Source organism: Haliotis rufescens, unplaced genomic scaffold (assembly GCF_023055435.1).
Source record: "Haliotis rufescens isolate VD_foot unplaced genomic scaffold, xgHalRufe1.0.p SCAF_1, whole genome shotgun sequence".
Taxonomy (NCBI): Eukaryota; Metazoa; Mollusca; class Gastropoda; order Lepetellida; family Haliotidae; genus Haliotis; species Haliotis rufescens.
The window spans coordinates 34,597,739-34,616,880 of record NW_025963779.1 but is presented as its reverse complement, the minus strand read 5'-3'; the positions used below and the strand labels follow the sequence as shown (position 1 = coordinate 34,616,880).

Here is a 19,142-nt window from a genome sequence, read left to right as displayed (position 1 = left end):
AATTATTTTACAGATACAATTCAGGTGCCAAAAGCTTCACTGAGGTCAAGTCGACCAAGCATATATCTGTGTCTATTGATGCTGTTGTTGTGCACAATGCATTGTGGAAGACAAGCAAACCCGGCGCTGCCAAGAAATAGTTCTGGTGTTGTCACTGATCTCCGACTCCTGACAGAGAGGAGGACACAGATAGCCATCATTGTAGCAAGTCACAAACAGTCATCTGGATTGCAGATAGTCATCCCCTGGCACAGAGCTGTGCTTCAAATGTTATGACAGTTGTGTGAATTATTATTTCGGTCTGGGAAGTTTCTCAGCTTTTGTGGTAATGGCAAGTTGACTATGCTCTCTTCTATATGGACCATTCTATGCTGCTTTGAAGCCCTATTTCAATAATTGGAATTAGGACGTTTAATGTTATGATTCACTGATATGAATATTAATTTTAGCCCAATTAGACACCTGAGAAAACTATTTAGTGGTCATGGTTCATTTTCATGAATAACGTTTAAATTTGTATTGAGGGCATTCAGTACTTTCTCCATTGTAACCAAAGATTCAGTGTGATTGATCGATTTGAATTATGGTTTAAAGTAATATATTTTCAACAAATCGCATGATGTCATTTCTATAAAAAGGTTACATGGTGTCAAGAATGACAATACATTTAGAAATATGATTTACAGGCAATTGCTGTTGACACTTCCCAGATCCAGTCCCAGTCTGATATAGATTTTGTATAAACTGCTAATATATAGGACATGTTCCGATGAGCTTGAGTCTGCCGTCACAGTAAGACGAAATATGTCAAGCAATATCCCAGCCAACAGTCCCAGTAAGTAGAAACAACATCGGCCATTACTCTGATCATCCAGTATAGGACCTGCTTTGTTGAAATGTGAATTATGCAAGTCTTCTAATATGCTGCTTGGTAGCCTATACACAGTGGCTGATGCCAAACTAGTTAATTTGTTAAATTATTTTAATATATTACACTACATATTACCATGATTACTACTGCTGTTCTATATGTGTATGAACCACGATAGTGGCACGTGTAGGACATTTTATCTGATTCAAATTGAAATGTTAGTGAAAGGTTTGTATTTGAGATGGTTCAGAATTTTTTAATTGGTTTTAACAATTATTTACTGTTGATGGAGACCTTGTCTTGTTTCTTCAATTTTAATTAAAATAAACATGAATATATATCATTGTATATATAGTGTCATGAAATGGCAAGGACAACACCATGCATTTGTCACACACCTCTAATTGTAGAATCTGCATCATCATATCCCAGAGTACACAGATAGAAATGTGCTGGTGTTACTAGTTGAGCAAACTGTATGAACACACTACAAGACATGGCCAGATTGATTTTGCTGGTTACACTGAGAATAAGTATACTCGAGTAAGTAGTAGGGAAAGTAGGAATGAGAAAGAGGACTAAGGTATTTTGTGATGGAATTTATGGTTGTATGTGAAGAGTTGTGAATATGTAGATTTTGACCTAATTTATGTGTATAAACCCTAGATGTAGAGTTGAAGATATGCCAGTGAGGCCCAGGCTAATGCTCCCAGTACAGCTGTGGGTCTTTCAGAGTTTAGCTGTAAAGCTTCCTGTCTGTCACAGCTGTTTCCATTTAACACTCCTGCGATGACCAATGCTTTTGTAACAAATATTTATTGTAAAAATGTACATTGTTTTCTACACTTCATTGTTGTGATCTAGCTAGTGCTTCAGTTGCACTGGATCCTGTTGTTGTCGTCATATTGGATCCTATATTGTCATATTGGATCTTGTTGTGTCCTTCTGGATCCTATTGTGTCATATTGGATCTTGTTGTGTCATACTGGATTCTATTGTGTGTCATATTGCATCCTGTTGTGTGACACAATGTTTTCATTATTCAGATCAAATAGTGCTTATCTCCGAGTTACATCTCAAAGAGTGCTTGTAAAATAAATGTTTTATAACTATTTGCATAAATATGCATTTATTTGTGTAAATGTTTCATTCACATCAAGATCATTTCATGGAAAAAAGATATTAAACTACAGTCATGTCATTCTCATAAGTCATTCTTTCCGACATCATTATTCATTCATTTGTTGCATTTATTTCTTCTGACAGTTATCAAAACATTTGTTGTCAATAGGTGTGCAGATTCCAAACAGGTTCGCCAATAGACTGTGACAATGACCTTCCTTCTATCTCAAGTAGCAATGAACCTATTTATGCATAATTCTGCTCTGCGCAGCTGTTAGTTCAAATTGGAGTGGCAAGATATATACAGCCAGGTCATGAAGCTATAATGGTGCCAGAGTTATGTCCCTTTAGATGACTTGCCCTCCCAGACGGCAATATTACCTAAATAAGAATGGTCTTTTAAGTGTCCCTTATTTAGATTTTAGAGACAATTGATTTCATTATGTATTTCTAATTCCTCGTGGTAGTAGTTTGGATACCATTCATTACAAAGATTCAACATTTTAATTGTTAATTGTCGAGAAAATGGTAAAGAGTCATCTTGCTACTCCAAGTTGTATGTGCAGCCAGCAAGTACAATATTATTTATGTGAGAAAGCCTGTGATACTATTGGCCTTACAACTTTCAATATGTTGCTGTGACAGTGTGCATCTAAATGACAAATAAATGTTTGTTGCCAGCTAATTCTAGTTTTGTTATCAGTGGTAATGGAACAGTCAGTAGAGATTGACGAGGTTTTGAACAGTATTTCAAGTCACATCACAGTGTAATGTATGAACTTTGAGACATTTTCTTTCTATTTGCACAGATGTCCATGTTGTATAGGTAGACACATCAACTGTATGGAACAGATCTTGTCGGTCTCCATACCACTGCAAGTGATAGTTCATCCTCAAGTACCCAGTGTGTATATTTAGATATCCATTTTGTTATGATAATCACCTTGGACCCAATTGCCACCATAGCTACTTACACATCCAACCAAATGACACAGTTATCGCAAATTTACTGATAACCGATGGAAAAAGAAGTGTTGCTAATGGGTCCAGGTACTTATCATGACAGAATGGTGACAATACGCTGGATAGTTGAGGTTTGACCTGCTCCTTTTGTCTAGTCTGTCCATCTGCAAGTGGTAAATGACATGAGCATGTCAAAATCTTACTCAACCACGATCCAATCAGTCTTAAAAAATACACCAATCTGGATAAATTTGGTTTATTTCTCTTCATCATGTTCATGAGATTATTTATCTGATACATATTTCCTTTCCTTATTAATACACTATTAATGCTATAAAGTGTAACAATGATTTAGGTGTCTGGGAAGCTTCAAGAATACAAGCATCTTAACAAGACACAAGATTAGGGCAAATGTCAAGGGAATAGAACTTCACAGAATACTACAACGATAGTCTACTACCGGGTACTCTTTCTCAAGTACACATTCTTTTATCTCAATAACCAAGTAACCATGGTAACAACTATCTATTGTACACAATATCTGACATTGTAACAATACATCCATGCATATATTGTAGTCTTAGCTATAAGATACCATAGAAGAGTAAGTGGTGCAGAATGTCATCAACAGATGAATGCATTTAGTTACAGTATATCAATGCAGGACATGAGAACTGATGTTGATGATGTCAATCTCAGCACAATGTATAAAGGGTAAACTTACGCAACACATACACCGTAGGATCTTATGCATGATTCTAAAAAGTCATGGAAAAGATAAGTTGTCATGACATGAACGCTTGGAGTGAGTGAGATGGGTTTAATGCCGCTGTGAAGAGTTGTCCAGTTATAATATGGCGTGTCAGATTAATGTTGGAGGAAAGCCTGAAGTGATGCAGGACGTTTACCACTCTGGTGAAACCCACCAGCATGGTATGGTGCTGACAAACCCAGAAACATAATCAGGCAAACCAGGATTCAAACCCACGATCATAGGTTTCTGGCATGCCCAAGGGACGCAGCTCTGCACAGGGAATTGTGGCACTTTAAGACTACCGGGCCCCGTTCCACAAAACAATCTTAGTGCTAAGATGATCGTAATTCCCATACTTTAACATGGGCTTACGACAATCATAGCGCTAAGATTGCTTTGTGGAACAGGCCCCTGGGCCTCCCGTGCCTCCCATCATCACAATGAAGTCTTGGGGAGTATGTGTTGTAAAGTCTTGGAACACTTGGAAGAAGGTATGATCTGCATTACTGACATAACTGTGAGACACGTGAGGGAATGATGCTCAATGCTGCAGTCAGCAATATTCCGGCTATATATTAACTGTGGCCTGTAAATGATCAGTCTAACTATTGTTTGATGCAAGCAATCAGGGCTAATGGTGAGCAATCAGCACTGGACTATTTTAGTCAACTCTTACAAGCTTGGGTTAACAGGAATAAATTCTCACCACAAATCCCCACAGAGATGTACTATATATATATATAAACCACTAGCAAAGGCAGTCAATGTAGTTGTTCATATAAAAGATGTGCATGGTTTCAAAATGTCTTCTTGAAATATGGAGGTAAAACTGGTAATAAATTAATAATTATATAACCAATTACAAACGAGGATCTTGCTCCTTATACAACATACAAGAAGTAATGTTCAGTCAAAAAAGCTTGTCATCACAATTAAGACACCATCCTTCTCATGCTTCTGGCGCTGAAAGACCCTCCACAGATAGTAAATGTATTTATCAGGTTTACAGTTCTTAGTCAAATAACATTCATTCTGAAGGAATATGATGGCAAAATATAAAAAATCCATCCACTGGTTTGTGAATGTTAAAACAATTCTCTTCCATTAAGATGCAGCTGATTGTCAGCAACAAGTTTGGATAAATCAATGTTATCAGGGATCGGAAGTTTCCTGGGTGTTGTGAGTTTGTTCTAATGCTGTTCCAGTAGTAACCAAGAGTGCCAGGTGTGTCCAAATTAATGCAGGTTGGAGACCATGGAGACATGTTCCCCTTCCATCAAACCCGCGAGCAGCATCTGTCAAGGCTGATAAACCTGTGAGCAGCAGCGGTCGAGGCGGATAAACCCGTGAGCAGCAGCGGTCGAGGCTGATAAACCCACGAGCAGCAGCGGTCAAGACTGATAAACCCACGAGCAGCCGTGGTCGAGGCTGATAAACCCGCGAGCTGATAATCAGATGACTATCCCCACGATGAAGGTGACATGAGAATACTGTCAGAATGGAAGGAGCTGCAGATGCTGACAGAGCCATCAGTATTGTCTTTCGCAAGGTCGGAACAATGGGGGTCTTTGCTTATTGATCAGTCTCAAAACTTTCGCAAGTCCAAGAAAACAAAATACATTTTAGATTGAATTTGTTTAACCAACAATCCTGATAAATGTGTTTTTTCAAATGGAACTATGTCTTTGTCACACTTTCAAGCTGGCACAACAAATGAGCACAACAAGAAATAAAACTTGCATGATACATTAATGAAAGGACAAACAAGTTTAATTTCTTGCTTTATTACAGAACTTGGTGTAGACCATGTAGACAGCAGGTAAAATCTTTAAAATGTTGTAAGAGGTGGTTTGTAGTTATTTCCCTAAAACGAAAACTCTTGTATAAAGAGTGTTTACACTTATACAAAACACCTTGTTCTAAAATTCACAAACTTAAGGGCAAACTTATGCACAGAACAAAAAATGAACAAATGCGTCATAAAAAGTATAAATCATATTTTTTCTAAACATGCTAAATGCAGTGTCTGACACCATCCAGAATATGTCACTTTAAAAATATAACTGATCTTGCTAGCCCTGACCAAAACGTGTTAATACTGATTATCAAAACTTCTACATTCTTATTCCACAAAGTTCAATGCTTACCGACTTATAAAATGAAAATAAAATTATTACAGGAAAACCAGTGAGCGCCAGATTCCCATCTCTATGAAAACTAATCCATAGTACCCCACAAATAACAGTAGATCACCAGGCCAGCATTTAATTAATTCCACTGGGCCTTGAGAAACTTAACATGATTGCATTTCGAACCCTCAATGGTTTCTGGCATGTCCAAGGGATGCAACTCTTGCAATTTCAGTGCCTTAGATGACTTGTTCAACAAACCAGCCTTATGCACTAATCATCTATTACAGAGGGTGGTGGGCCGGTGAGATTGAGAGGGGGTTCATGAAAAACTGACACAGCGACATGATACTTCAAAGAAATCTTGTTCTAAGATCAAAATATAAAGATGGAGAGATACCATCAGACAAGAAGGTCGTCTGGTACCCTAGAGAACTACCACAGTCTGTGTGGCCCCATGACTAGCTGGGTAACTGTTGTCTCGGAGGTTGAAGGTATCTGTGGTTACTGGGTTTCCTGGGATCTTGTGCACACTCTTCATGTGGTGTCTTCATGTTAACTGCCTTGGTTAGCCATTTGGAACTTGTCACTGACATCAAAATTTTGCAGGAATGGCACGATCAAAGTCTTGTTTGAGTCAATATATATCACAATCTTGCAAATCTGGAAAGGAGAAGAGTTGATCTGTATGGAACCATAATTATGACAAGAGGTAGGGATTGTACATGGGAAAACTATTTAATAAGAATCTTAAAATAAACTGGTGAACCCACGAGTCTCGTCTTTCCTTCTTATCAACAATTCATAAAAACCTATATCTTTTAAAACTAGAATATTCCAAAAAGCAACCAGAAAACCACAATCAAATCAACCATTGTAATTTACCAGAATACAAATAGGGATCACAATGTAGATATTGATGGCCATGGAGGCAAGGGGACATGAAATGGGGTTTAAAGTTACATTCAAGACTATTGCACCTATATAGTGATGTGCACGCATGAGTGGTGTGTAGTGTGGTGTGGTATTTTTGCTTGTGATAATTTTGACTAATGTCAGTTTTATAGCGCTAACCCACTGAGATACCATGCTGCTTGTTAAAATGAATACCCCAATAAGACACAGTGTACTGTGTCCGAGCCAACCAGTCCTTCTTTTAGCCCCTTAATTCCGAGCGCCAGGCAGGGTAACAACAAGTACCATCTTTCAGAGACTTTTGGTATGGCACAGCTGGGGATCGAACCACCAACCTTCCACTCAATCCACTACACCACAGAAGTGGTCTGATGGCATTGGAAACAATGGGTGAACATGGTATTGTAAGTACTGATGAGATCAATCAAGGCTATACTAGCTTGTATAAAACGGACTATCAATGATTCAGGAATGATCAAACTCACATTAAGTAATGTCTCCTGTAAGAACAGATGGAAGTCTCAAGTGAAACAACAAGTCAGTCGCACTATCACTGCCACAACAAAACTACAGCTGGAGTGATAGGGTTTTGTGATGGTGATTTGACAGTGTTTCAGTTTCAGTTGTCAGCCTATGGGAAGTGACCCAGGTCAGGGACTTCTTCCAGCCTGGGAAAAATATTTGCTGATGGACAGAGGACTCTTACATGTCTAACCATGTCAACTGTAGCACTTAGACTCTCGTAAGTCTGTGTTAAAGTATAGGAGTTCCGATCATCGTGGTCCTAGGATCAGTTTGTGAAAGGGGGTTCTTGTTTTTAGTTCAGTCTTCATCTACAAACCTGGCAGTTTACAAACTAGCAGCCATCTTGAAAAAGCCATCTCAGTTCTACAGCTCTCGTTAGGTACAGGAAGTACGACAGTCAGTGCTTACACAGTGAAATGAGGTCCCTGCTGATTTAGGCACACAACCGTAGAACCAGTACAAACCCAGCTGTTTACAAACTGGAGGCAATCTTGAAAAAGCCATCTTAGTTTTACAGCCCTCGTAAGGTACAGGACATACGACAGTCTCAGTGCTCTGGCAGTGAAATGACACAACATAGTACAAACCTCGCTGCCGCAGGTTCAACTTTTAAGGTAGGAGTCAAGAGATGGCATACTGGACTTGGTCTGATCCTTGGCCTTCACAAAGGTTGTAGAGAGATATGTTTCAAAAGATGGTAATGTCATCGGGATGTCACTTTCCTTGACAGCAGTAGGGTCCGGCGTCGCTTTCCCCTTCTTAATTGGAGCCACTGTCTTTAACTTTTCAAGGTTTTTCTTGTGTTTGGCGCCTGCAGGATAAAGTTATCTTGTCTGTTAAGGCAGGATCAAGGTCTAAATTGTGTCCATTTCTTTACTTTTGTTTGTTACTTAATGCCGCACTCAGCAATATTCCAGCTATATGACGGCGGTCTGTAAATAATTGAGTCTGGACCAGAAAATCCAGTGATTAATATCATGAGCATCGATCCACTCAATTGGGATCGATGACATGCATCAACCAAGTCGGCGAGCCTGACCACCTGATCCTGTTCTTCGCCTCTTATGACAAGCATCGTCGCCTTTTACAGCAGGCATGGGTTGCTGAAGACGGGTGTCTATTTCAAGAAATGAGTGAGTGAATGTTGTTTAATGCCCTAGTCAGCAATATTTTAGCTGTTTCACAGATGATTGAATAGATTGAAATGATTGAAAACATTAGCAACATTCCAAACGCATCAGACAGGTCACCGGCCCTGACTACCCCTCTTACAACCGCAATGGGGTGGAGGCCACCTATTCTAACCCGGCCCCAGGGGGTGTACTTTAATCATTCATGTCCAATGACTGAAAATAAGGAAAACCTATTCATTAATCATGTTCTCGGTCCCCCTCCCCTCACGTGGAATCATCTTACCTCTTGAAGAGAAGGGGGCACGAGTGGCTAAGTCATCGCAAAGGCATTGTGTCCCTTGGGCACACCAGAAACCTAGGATTGTGGGTTTGAATCCCGATTTGCCCAAATTATGTTTCTAGGTTTGTCAGCACCAAAAAGTTTTAAACGTCTGCATCACTTCTGGCTTCACTCCCACATTAAGTTGACACACCGTGATATAACTGAAATACTGTTCAAAGCGGCGTTAAACATCACTCACTCACTCACTCACTCTGAGAGATAAATACAATGCCTGACCCTGGTTGCACTAAACAAACAAATTTGCCACCATACACAAACATCTTAAACTTCATTGCCCAAGAGCCAATTATTTGTTAGTATAACAGAATAGAATGCTACCATTTTACAGGTGTACAGGACTTGGGAGACCAGATTGATTGCGTGGGACATTAACAATACATGTGCAGCTTGCTGCTCCCCACCTTCTCTGTGTTTGTCTAGCTGCTCCTGGGAGTTGACCTGTATCTTGCAGAAGCCACAGTATAACATGCCGCTCGTCTTGGTAGACACAGCTTCTGCAACACCAGACACGGGTACATGTATGATTCAGGGCACTATCAACATATTTCTACTCTTACAATAGTCATGATCATGACAGTCAAAAACACTAACTATATCATCAGTTGTAGAAGTGTTCACCAGGCTTTTACCAAGGGACTTGCAAGTATGCATTTTTGCCTCTGTAAACTTCTCTGAAATTGCCAGAATGTGGGAGGTGAACTTTGACACGTATGTTTCTTATGGTCACTATGATGTTAATGTTAGTCCTCAGCATTTAGTCAGAACATATTAGAACATCAGTGCTGACAACAACATTTTTGTCTTTATATTCTAATTTGATGACAGGTGAGCTATAGTGCCATGGTACTCTTCTTTGGAAAGTCTGTTGAACCATACCACATGTCACCAGCCTGGGACCCCCATGTTCAGGCCTTGGACCCCCCAGAAATAAATTTTAAAGAAATTAAGAGAATGGTCTAAACACACTAAACAAGATCAAAACTGTAAATAATGCAAAAAGAAAACAGAATATGTGATAAATCCAACAACTAACTAAACAAATACCAAATTCCATAAACTGAAGAAAAATGAGTGAAAATGTCCATAAACATACAAATTTGTGAAAAATGTGGGTGTCATCATTGGTGGGTACAAGCATGTCAACTGTCAGATTCACTGCTCAAGAGATTTCTGAGCAGACGATGTTTCCATGTGAGGAAATTCATTTGAGATACTTGAGGCATGTTAGGATCAAAGCTGAAGTGCCAAGTTCAAAGATGTAGCCAATGTAGCCAATGTAATGAGCCCAACTACTTACTATAAAGAGACTAAATTTCATGAAATTTTTAAACCAAATGTCTGAGTAAAGGCCATATGAAGTATCCGATTTCAGTATGGCTCAGTGCAATGGTCAAGTCAAGGTAAAAAGGGCCCCACTCCGAGATACACATGTTCTAATTTTCATTATATTTTGAATGGCTATGAATACTTTTCAAAATGGCTGCCATGGTGGCCATATTTGAAAATAGGATTAAACACATCTTTTGAACATATTGCAGTATCATCATTGTTGGGAACAATCATATCACATTACAGCTTCAACTGGTTTCTGACTAGATGATGTACAATGTGAGCAGTGTTCGACACCTACACTGGTCTGCTGGTCCGAGTCTAGTGTATTTACTTAAGGACCAGTAAAATTAAATAATTGCTAGTCTAGTGTTGTTTTGGGGACGAACAAAGTAATCAAAGTTTGTACAGCTTTTGAAAACCGTACAAAGAAATGACATCAAGATAGAACAATGTGTTATTATGAAACAAAGCACACTTCATTCTTCATTGTTCTTTGCGATTTATCACATACCTATCTTACATACATGCATATACTGTATCATGATGTATATATAATACACAAGTAATTCTTCATGATATGACTAATTTTTAAGTACTTGTGTCATAAACTTGACAAGTCTGTAGCACAGTATAAAAGTATATGGTTATTTGTATTCCTCATCATTAAATGTGTAGATGGTCTTGTTAATCCAACCATGTTTACCTGAGTTGTTACTCTGTACATGCTGAACATGTTTGTGAACCAGCTAGATTTTCAGTTCAACTGTATTTTCAACAAAGTTATTGCACGGTTTTATCCCTTACCACCACTGCCGTCTTCCTGTGTTTTCTCTACGTTGCCATGGACGATCTTCATCCTCTTGAAGTGTTTGCTGCCGCTGTAGTGTTGCTGGGCCTGCACGGTGGAATTGAAGACGATGTTGCAGAGAGAACACATCCCTGCCTCTGCCCCCTCTGTAGACTTCCGCTTCTTCACACTGCCCGACTATTAGTGAAATAATAAGTCACACCACAGCATTACAAAGTGAGCAAGTGAATAGGATCCTATGATACTTTTAGAAATATTCCAGCAATATCACAACAGGGGACACCAGAAATGTGCTTCACATATTGTACCAATGTGGTTAATTGAAGCCAGGCCTTTCGAGTGATGAGTGGAAAGGTAGGTTATTCCACGTCCCACCATAAGGAGTACTTTTGACCAGAAGTTAGCATCTTACCGAGGCAAGGGAGTTAACTGACTATATAAAAGTCCAGCTTCAACCCTTGCCGAATAAGGCTGGAATTATGGAGTCTAACGAGTCTATGCATAGTCCAATCAAATTCGCGTAACAAAATCGACATCCGGTTCGTAAGCTGACGTGTATATTTGGTCAATTGCAGGATTTGAAAAACATGTGTACCACCAAATCAGTGTCAACAGATATATACCAGATCTTTTCATGTTTTTAATCAAGGTGCTCAAGTGATCAGAAGCATTTCACTAAGTAAGACCTGTTTCAACACAATACAGATTTTGATCACAATCAGATCGTCTTGACTGGGCGCTGCCATTTCGTTTGAAGCAAATGCAAGCGATGTGAGAAATTGAATCTGATCTTAGTCAGTAGAAGGGACATAGAAGGGAACTCGTAATAGCCATGGGTGGCGCTATGATTGAGCCCATAAATTCCAGTTTGGTTCAGCAAGGGTGGAAACTGGATGTATATACTCAGTAAAATCCCTGGCTGGGAAGATGGCAGTTAGAAACATTCACTAGCCCTAGTAAATGGGAACTATCCCTTACTGTACTTACATATATAAAGTGACGTTTGAAGGTTTAGCTGGTGAGAAATACTGTGGCAGTGATATAGATAAGGCTTCACTTTCAGTATAAAGAAGCCACTATTGACAACAACACAGTCACTTTTAGCAAGTGTTAGTGCTTGAATGCTTAAGACCCTGTGTCTTGTGAAAGGCCATCACATCTTCAACCCTCCTAAAGTTAAACTTACTCCATTAGTACCGGTAAGAGAGTCGCCCTGCAATACTTGTGTGGGCGGAACTCCATTGCTGCTATCGGGGAGGCTCACCTCTTGTCCCTGTGAAACTGCGCCTACTGCTGCTGCACTTGTCGGTCCTAGAAACAATATCAAAGCTTTAGAAACATGTACTGATCACGACCGCCATCTTGGAAAACGACAATTATTAAATAATGTCGACAACCTTGAGCATGTTCAGCTGTAATGTCGTTTCTTGTGTGATGTAATTCAAACCTTATGTCAGAATAAGATTCGAATGACGTCAAAAATGATGTCCGGATTACAAGCACAATACGCTGAAGCGTGTGAACTGATATTTGCACTAGTGCACACACGACTTGATTATTAATAACCCTACAGGTAATGATGCTGTATCTGACCCCACCTCATGACTCTGCCCTACTTCATCCATGTACTGAATTGGAAATGGGATGACTGTTACGGATATACCAAAGCAACAGAGTACTCTGCCAAGAAAACAGTGAATGAGGGAGTGAATTTTGATTTACACCAGTCAGCGATATTACAAGGAGACCATTTCTGGTGTCCCCTGCCTTGATATTGCTGGAATATTGCTAAAAGCAGGGTAAAATCAAACTCACTCACTCACTCACTGTAGGGAGACATCTTCAAGGTGTTGAAAATGGGGTTCAACAATGACTCAAAATGATTTCACTCACATAGCGATGTGCATGTGTGTGTGTGTGCAGCTGCTTGTACTAGTTCCGACTTATGTTGTTTTTCTACTAGCCCACTGAGATTCCATGCCGCAGTTTAACATGAATACCTCATGCTTACACCTATTATAGTGACTTCGAGCCACACAGTCCATGCTTTATCCCCAGGCAGGGTAACAGCAAGTACCATCTTAAAGTCTTTTGTTATGAGACCAGGGGTTCAGTCAAACCACCGAGCTCTATCTACTACACCACGGAGTCGGTCAGCAGCAGACTCTAGATAAGCAAAGATAAGAGTACTGGGAACTCTTACAACCAGTATGGGATACTGGGGCCCATTCATCCCCACAATTCCTGAGGGGCACAGCACAAGGTTCTGCCAAGACAACAATGCTAGACCAGTGTCCTGAAGAACTGCATGCCTGAGGCTGGTAACTTGACATGCTGCATGACATTTTCTCCATCTGCCAGACTGTTTGGTAGATAATTTTAAGACTACTTATGTATTCAGTTTTATTCAGATATATTATAGTCATCATCTTGTCTGTTTGTATTTCCTTTCTGGAGCCTAACTTGAAAACTGTGAAAGATTTTTCATCCAAACTTGGTACATGTATTAACCAGAGGCTAAAATGGTACCTTTTGCTATTGTCATGATTGTAGGGGCCGGGGGGATTTCTGATGATGTTATTCTCAAGTAGTTGTTTGCATTATTTCAACTGAATCAAGACACAATTTGTCTCATTTTTTTTCGATTTTTCAATATTCATAATGTCTGTAGGCAGGTAACTTTGAAGATGGGCAGGCAACACTTATGGGTCACCTGCCCTACCATGCCTACTGTCTTGATAGATCTTAAAACTGTTTCAAACACTGCGCTAGGCAACTGATCTTACCCTCTTCAGACACTCCTGCAGCCATCATCTTCTTCTTGTGAGCCTTTCCTTTCATGTGCTGCTGCAGCTGTTCCGGTGAATTGACAGTGAGATTGCACACTAAACAAGTCGACATTGTGCTCCTGGAAACAGCAACATTGGAAAACAAATAATTCAGAGTCCACTTGCACAAAGCGATCTTAACGCTACGACAATCGTAACTCCCATACTTTAACATAGACATACGATAGTCACAGCTCTTTATTATGTGCTCTCAAATGTAGCAGCTGATAAAGATGAATGCATCTGCCTGGACTGATTTCCCGCTAATATTTCAGCATGATTGTGTTCAAAGATCCGTTTGATTTGTGTGTTTGTTCTTCAGGAAAAAAATAATTTCTGTACTTAGTTAGTAACGAAATCAGAGAAAGACTTTGTGATTATGAAATCTGTGACAGGACAAATAGTAGACATTGCAGTCTGGTCAGTTGGTAGATCATGAAGATTGTAACAATGGTAACAGTAATTTTGGTAAGATGTGTTTTGTCGCCTTGGACACAGCATACACTTTTTCCGAATATGATTATGTTATCAAACTCTTCCAAACGGAATTAATATTTTAAATAGCCTTATAATTATAATAATTGTAGTGTTAGTGTGTATAATGCTGAACAAAATACACCTCTAAATCAGCTGGTATCACCGACCTGAAATACTACAAGTGACATCCTGTATTTGCCCACACTGTATGGACTAGGAATGGGGTGACAAAAATGATATAAACCAAATTCTAAAATACCAAAAATGACACCATCAACTCAAGATCTCACTGCGGTGGCCAGAATAACCCGAAACAATTTAACCTTAACCACAGTAACAGATCCACACCAACAGACACAAGTACATGATTATAACAAACGAGGGAAAAATAAATCATGTCAGAACAAACCGTAAAAACGTCAGTTTAGGCGGCTTTTGATAAATATTCTCCTAGCATGTGTTGATGTCCGGAAGTCAATACCGGCCTCGTTGCAGCGCGGAGATAATGGTTTGCTTAACTCCCATTGGTTCATATTTATTTCATTTGTACTTACCGATACTTATAAATTCTAAGTAGCTTTATGATTAAAATATGCATAACAATTAAAAAAATAGGTCAAAGACTATAAAATAACGATCGATGTAGTCCCTTTAAACCTTTAGTTGAATGTTAGTCTAACAAAGAGTAACATTCACTCCAAGAGGGTGTGTGTGTGTGTGTGTGTGTGTGTGAGCGTGCGCCCAGAATCATAGACGTACATATATCAAAGACGTTATAAGACTGAATTAATTTGTAGAATAGTTTCGAGTATGCTATTCTACTCTTTTCTTAGTTATCTACTGTTGTAACGACGTCATATAAAATCGTTTTATGAACAATAGATGACGTTATTTTCAATTATTTGCGACATGACTTCATGTTGCTAAGGGCCGCTTCGAGAGCAATCTAAAAAAAATAACAAATTGGTTGCCAAGCGTGAAGCAAGGGCGAGATTACCCAAAATAACCTCAAATCTATCCGTGCCCCCGGCCAACTGATGATATACATATTATTCGTGCCATCACCACGACCTTGCTGTATATAGGCGTGTCGATCTGTGGTACACATTATAAATAAAATGTCATGTTTTGTTTTAAAAAAACAAAAAACAAAACAGTTCAAATTTACGTTGGGATGCCAAGGTAACATAGGACTTCAACACCTCATGCTTGTCGTAATAGTCGACTGAAATGAGTGAGTGAGTGAGTTGGGTTTAACGCCGCCTTGAACGGTATTCCAGTTATGCCACCCCGTGTCAGCTTAATGCGAGAGGAAAGGCAGAAGTGATGCAGGTCTTCGACGTTTACCACGTTAATGAAACCCACGAGCACGGGTATGGTGCTGACAAACCTAGAAACATAATCGTAGCGGACCGGGATTCGAACCAACATGCAATCATACGGTTTCTGGTGTGCCAAAGGGATCAACTGTGCTAAGCGAATTACGCAACCTTAGTAGACGACTGGGCCACCCGTGTCCCCTCGGTTGATATGAAGATCGGCAGGTTACACTGTGTGACCTGACTGTATGTCATCGCACCCTGACGGCTGTGGTAGTTGCCCGTGCTGTTAACAACTGAATTGCATGGCAGGACGGATTGTTTACAGGAATCCCTACGAGAGCTGGAATATATTGCTACGTAAGTTAAACAATCCGTATTTCCTTATTTCAAACATGTACAAAATCACTCAAAATAATTTTTCGAACGAAATGAATGTTTTGTTTTTTTGTTCATATACACAGACAGTACTGAGACTGCAGTGTCAGCGAAAATCAAATAGGTAGGTTCTCCGTGCATGCACATAAATGTATTTATCCAAACTACACTTCAATGAGACTTCATGTTCTAATTGTTTATAAAAACAAAAGAGCACAAACAACAAACACTTCTACGTAGATGTCGTCAACGATAGGCAGACAGTGACAATAATTTATTACAGTGACGGTACAGGCAAACAACGTAGTTTTGACAACTGGTGTAAACCGCGACTGACGATCCGAGCGACCCCACGTCAGTGACTAATCTCAACACTCGTCCGGCCCAGTCTGGCCCAGTCCGACCTAGTCCGACCCAGCACTCTATACTATACATCAGAACTGAAGTGCTAAGTTGTAACAAATGAAATGTTGAATTACCCTGATCAACGCTCTGACACTCTGCGATTTACACGACTGAGTATTGGAATGATGAATACAGTATTTTACGCATGATGAATAGGTACCATAATGACAGCCGAGCGGCCCACATTGGACGAATTGACCGACCAGGGTCTCACAACAGTCTGAGTGGACAGTCCACCGGCTTAAAATGCCTGAGTCGACATTCCATCGGCCTACAACAGATGAGTGGACATTCCACCGGCCTACAACAGATGAGTGGCCAGTCCACCGGCCTACAACAGATGAGTGGACATTCCACCGGCCTACAATGTCTGTGTAGACAGTCTACCGGCCTACAATGTCTGAGTGGACATTCAGCCGGCCTACAACAGATGAGTGGCCAGTCCACCGGCCTACAATGTCTGAGTGGACAGTCCACCGGCCTACAACAGATGAGTGGCCAGTCCACCGGCCTACAACAGATGAGTGGACATTCCACCGGCCTACAATGTCTGAGTGGACATTCCACCGACCTACAACATATGAGTGGACAGTCCACCGGCCTACAACAGATAAGTGGACATTCCACCGGCCTACAATGTCTGTGTAGACAGTCCACCGGCCTACAACAGATGAGTGGACATTCCACCGGCCTACAACAGACAAGTGGACAGTCCGACGGCCTACAACAGAGTGGACATTCCACCGGCCTACAACATATGAGTGGACAGTCCACCGGCCTACAACAGATGAGTGGACATTCCACCGGCCTACAATGTCTGTGTAGACAGTCCACCGGCCTACAACAGATGAGTGGACATTCCACCGGCCTACAACAGACAAGTGGACAGTCCGACGGCCTACAACAGATAAGTGGACAGTCCACCGGCCTACAATGTCTGAGTAGACAGTCCACCGGCCTACAATGTCTGAGTAGACAGTCCACCGGCCTACAATGTCTGAGTGGACGGTCCACCGGCCTACAACAGATGAATGGACAGTCCACCGGCCTACAACAGACAAGTGGACAGTCCACCGGCCTACAACAGATGAGTGGACAGTCCACCGGCCTACAACAGATGAGTGGCCAGTCCACCGGCCTACAACAGATGAGTGGACATTCCACCGGCCTACAATGTCTGTGTAGACAGTCCACCGGCCTACAATGTCTGAGTGGACATTCAGCCGGCCTACAACCGATAAGTAGACAGTCCACCGGCCTACAATGTCTGAGTGGACATTCCACCGGCCTACAACAGATGAGTGGACAGTCCACCGGCCTACAACAGATGAGTGGACAGTCCACCGGCCTACAACAGATAAGTGGACAGTCCACCGGCCTACAACAGATGAGCGGACAGTCCACCGGCCTACAATGTCTGAGTGAAGATTCCGCCGGTCTACAATGTCTGAGTGGACATTCCACCGGCCTACAACATATGAGTGGCCAGTCCACCGGCCTACAACAGATGAGTGGACATTCCACCGGCCTACAATGTCTGAGTGAAGATTCCGCCGGTCTACAATGTCTGAGTGGACATTCCACCGGCCTACAACATATGAGTGGACAGTCCACCGGCCTACAACAGATGAGTGGACATTCCACCGGCCTACAATGTCTGTGTAGACAGTCCACCGGCCTACAACAGATGAGTGGACATTCCACCGGCCTACAACAGACAAGTGGACAGTCCGACGGCCTACAACAGATAAGTGGACAGTCCACCGGCCTACAATGTCTGAGTAGACAGTCCACCGGCCTACAATGTCTGAGTAGACAGTCCACCGGCCTACAATGTCTGAGTGGACGGTCCACCGGCCTACAACAGATGAATGGACAGTCCACCGACCTACAACAGATAAGTAGACAGTCCATCGGCCTACACTGTCTGAGTGGACATTTAGCCGGTCTACAACAGATAGGTGGACATTCCACCGGCCTACAATGTCTGAGTGGACAGTACACCGGCCTACAATGTCTGAGTGGATATTCCACCGGCCTAAAATGTCTGAGTGGACAGTCCACCGGCCTACAACAGATGAGTGGACATTCCACCGGCCTACAACAGATGAGCGGACATTCCACCGGCCTACAATGTCTGAGTGGACATTCAGCCGGCCTACAACAGATGAGTGGACATTCCACCGGCCTACAACAGATGAGTGGACAGTCCACCGGCCTACAACAGATAAGTGGACAGTCCACCGGCCTACAATGTCTGAGTAGACAGTCCACCGGCCTACAATGTCTGAGTAGACAGTCCACCGGCCTACAATGTCTGAGTGGACAGTCCACCGGCCTACAACAGATGAGTGGACATTCCACCGGCCTACAACAGACAAGTGGACAGTCCACCGGCCTACAATGTCTGAGTGGACAGTCCACCGGCCTACAACAGACAAGTGGGGTCCATCGGCCTACAATGTCTGAATTGACATTTCACCGGCCTACAACACAGAAGTGGACACTCAGCCGGCCTACAACAGATAAGTAGACAGTCCACCGGCCTACAACAGATAAGTAGACAGTCCACCGGCCTACAATGTCTGAGTGGACAGTCCACCGGCCTACAACAGATGAGTGGACATTCCACCGGCCTACAATGTCTGAGTGGACATTTAGCCGGTCTACAACAGATAGGTGGACATTCCATCGGCCTACAATGTCTGAGTGGACATTCCACCGGCCTACACTGTCTGAGTGGACAGTCCACCGGCCTACAACAGACAAGTGAACAGTCCACCGGCCTACAATGTCTGAATGGACATTTCACCGGCCTACAACACATAAGTGGACACTCA

At 41.6% G+C, this 19,142-nt stretch overlaps 2 protein-coding genes across 10 annotated transcripts in view; one reads left to right on the top strand and one right to left on the bottom strand.

Annotated features, from left to right (window-relative positions):
* Positions 1 to 2,678, top strand: part of LOC124139473 (calmodulin-regulated spectrin-associated protein 1-like) — a 65,554-nt gene extending 62,876 nt beyond the window's left edge. For all 8 annotated transcript variants that reach the window (XM_046506553.2, XM_048395488.1, XM_046506552.2 and 5 more), the window contains one exon: positions 14 to 2,678. In XM_046506553.2, the coding sequence (XP_046362509.2) occupies positions 14 to 140 (127 nt within the window). In that variant the 3' untranslated portion in view covers positions 141 to 2,678. The remainder of the gene's footprint in view (positions 1 to 13) is intronic.
* Positions 2,679 to 5,474: 2,796 nt separating this feature from the next.
* Positions 5,475 to 14,695, bottom strand: LOC124139472 (zinc finger protein 346-like). Of its 2 annotated transcripts, none has more exons than XM_046506545.2 (7): positions 14,610 to 14,695; positions 13,682 to 13,803; positions 12,082 to 12,206; positions 10,892 to 11,072; positions 9,157 to 9,249; positions 7,867 to 8,090; positions 5,475 to 6,502 (listed from the first exon to the last, which is right to left on the bottom strand). In XM_046506545.2, exons 2-6 carry the CDS (start codon positions 13,794 to 13,796, stop codon positions 7,882 to 7,884), a joined length of 723 nt encoding a protein of 240 aa, XP_046362501.1. In that variant the 5' UTR covers positions 13,797 to 13,803; positions 14,610 to 14,695; the 3' UTR covers positions 5,475 to 6,502; positions 7,867 to 7,881. The 2 variants fall into 2 exon arrangements, with proteins under 2 accessions (XP_046362501.1, XP_046362502.1); XM_046506546.2 differs by having other exon boundaries at positions 12,160 to 12,206.
* Positions 14,696 to 19,142: the final 4,447 nt, after the last annotated feature.

Excerpts from the sequence above, each read along its gene's own strand:
- LOC124139472 (XM_046506545.2), bottom strand. The coding sequence starts at position 13,796 with ATGTCGACTTGTTTAGTGTGCAATCTCACTGTCAATTCACCGGAACAG. Across the intron at positions 9,250-10,891 it reads ACAGGAAGACGGCAGTGGTG|AAGCTGTGTCTACCAAGACG; the intron begins GTAAGGGATAAA and ends CTGGTGTTGCAG. Across the intron at positions 8,091-9,156 it reads GCTAGACAAACACAGAGAAG|GCGCCAAACACAAGAAAAAC; the intron begins GTGGGGAGCAGC and ends TTTATCCTGCAG.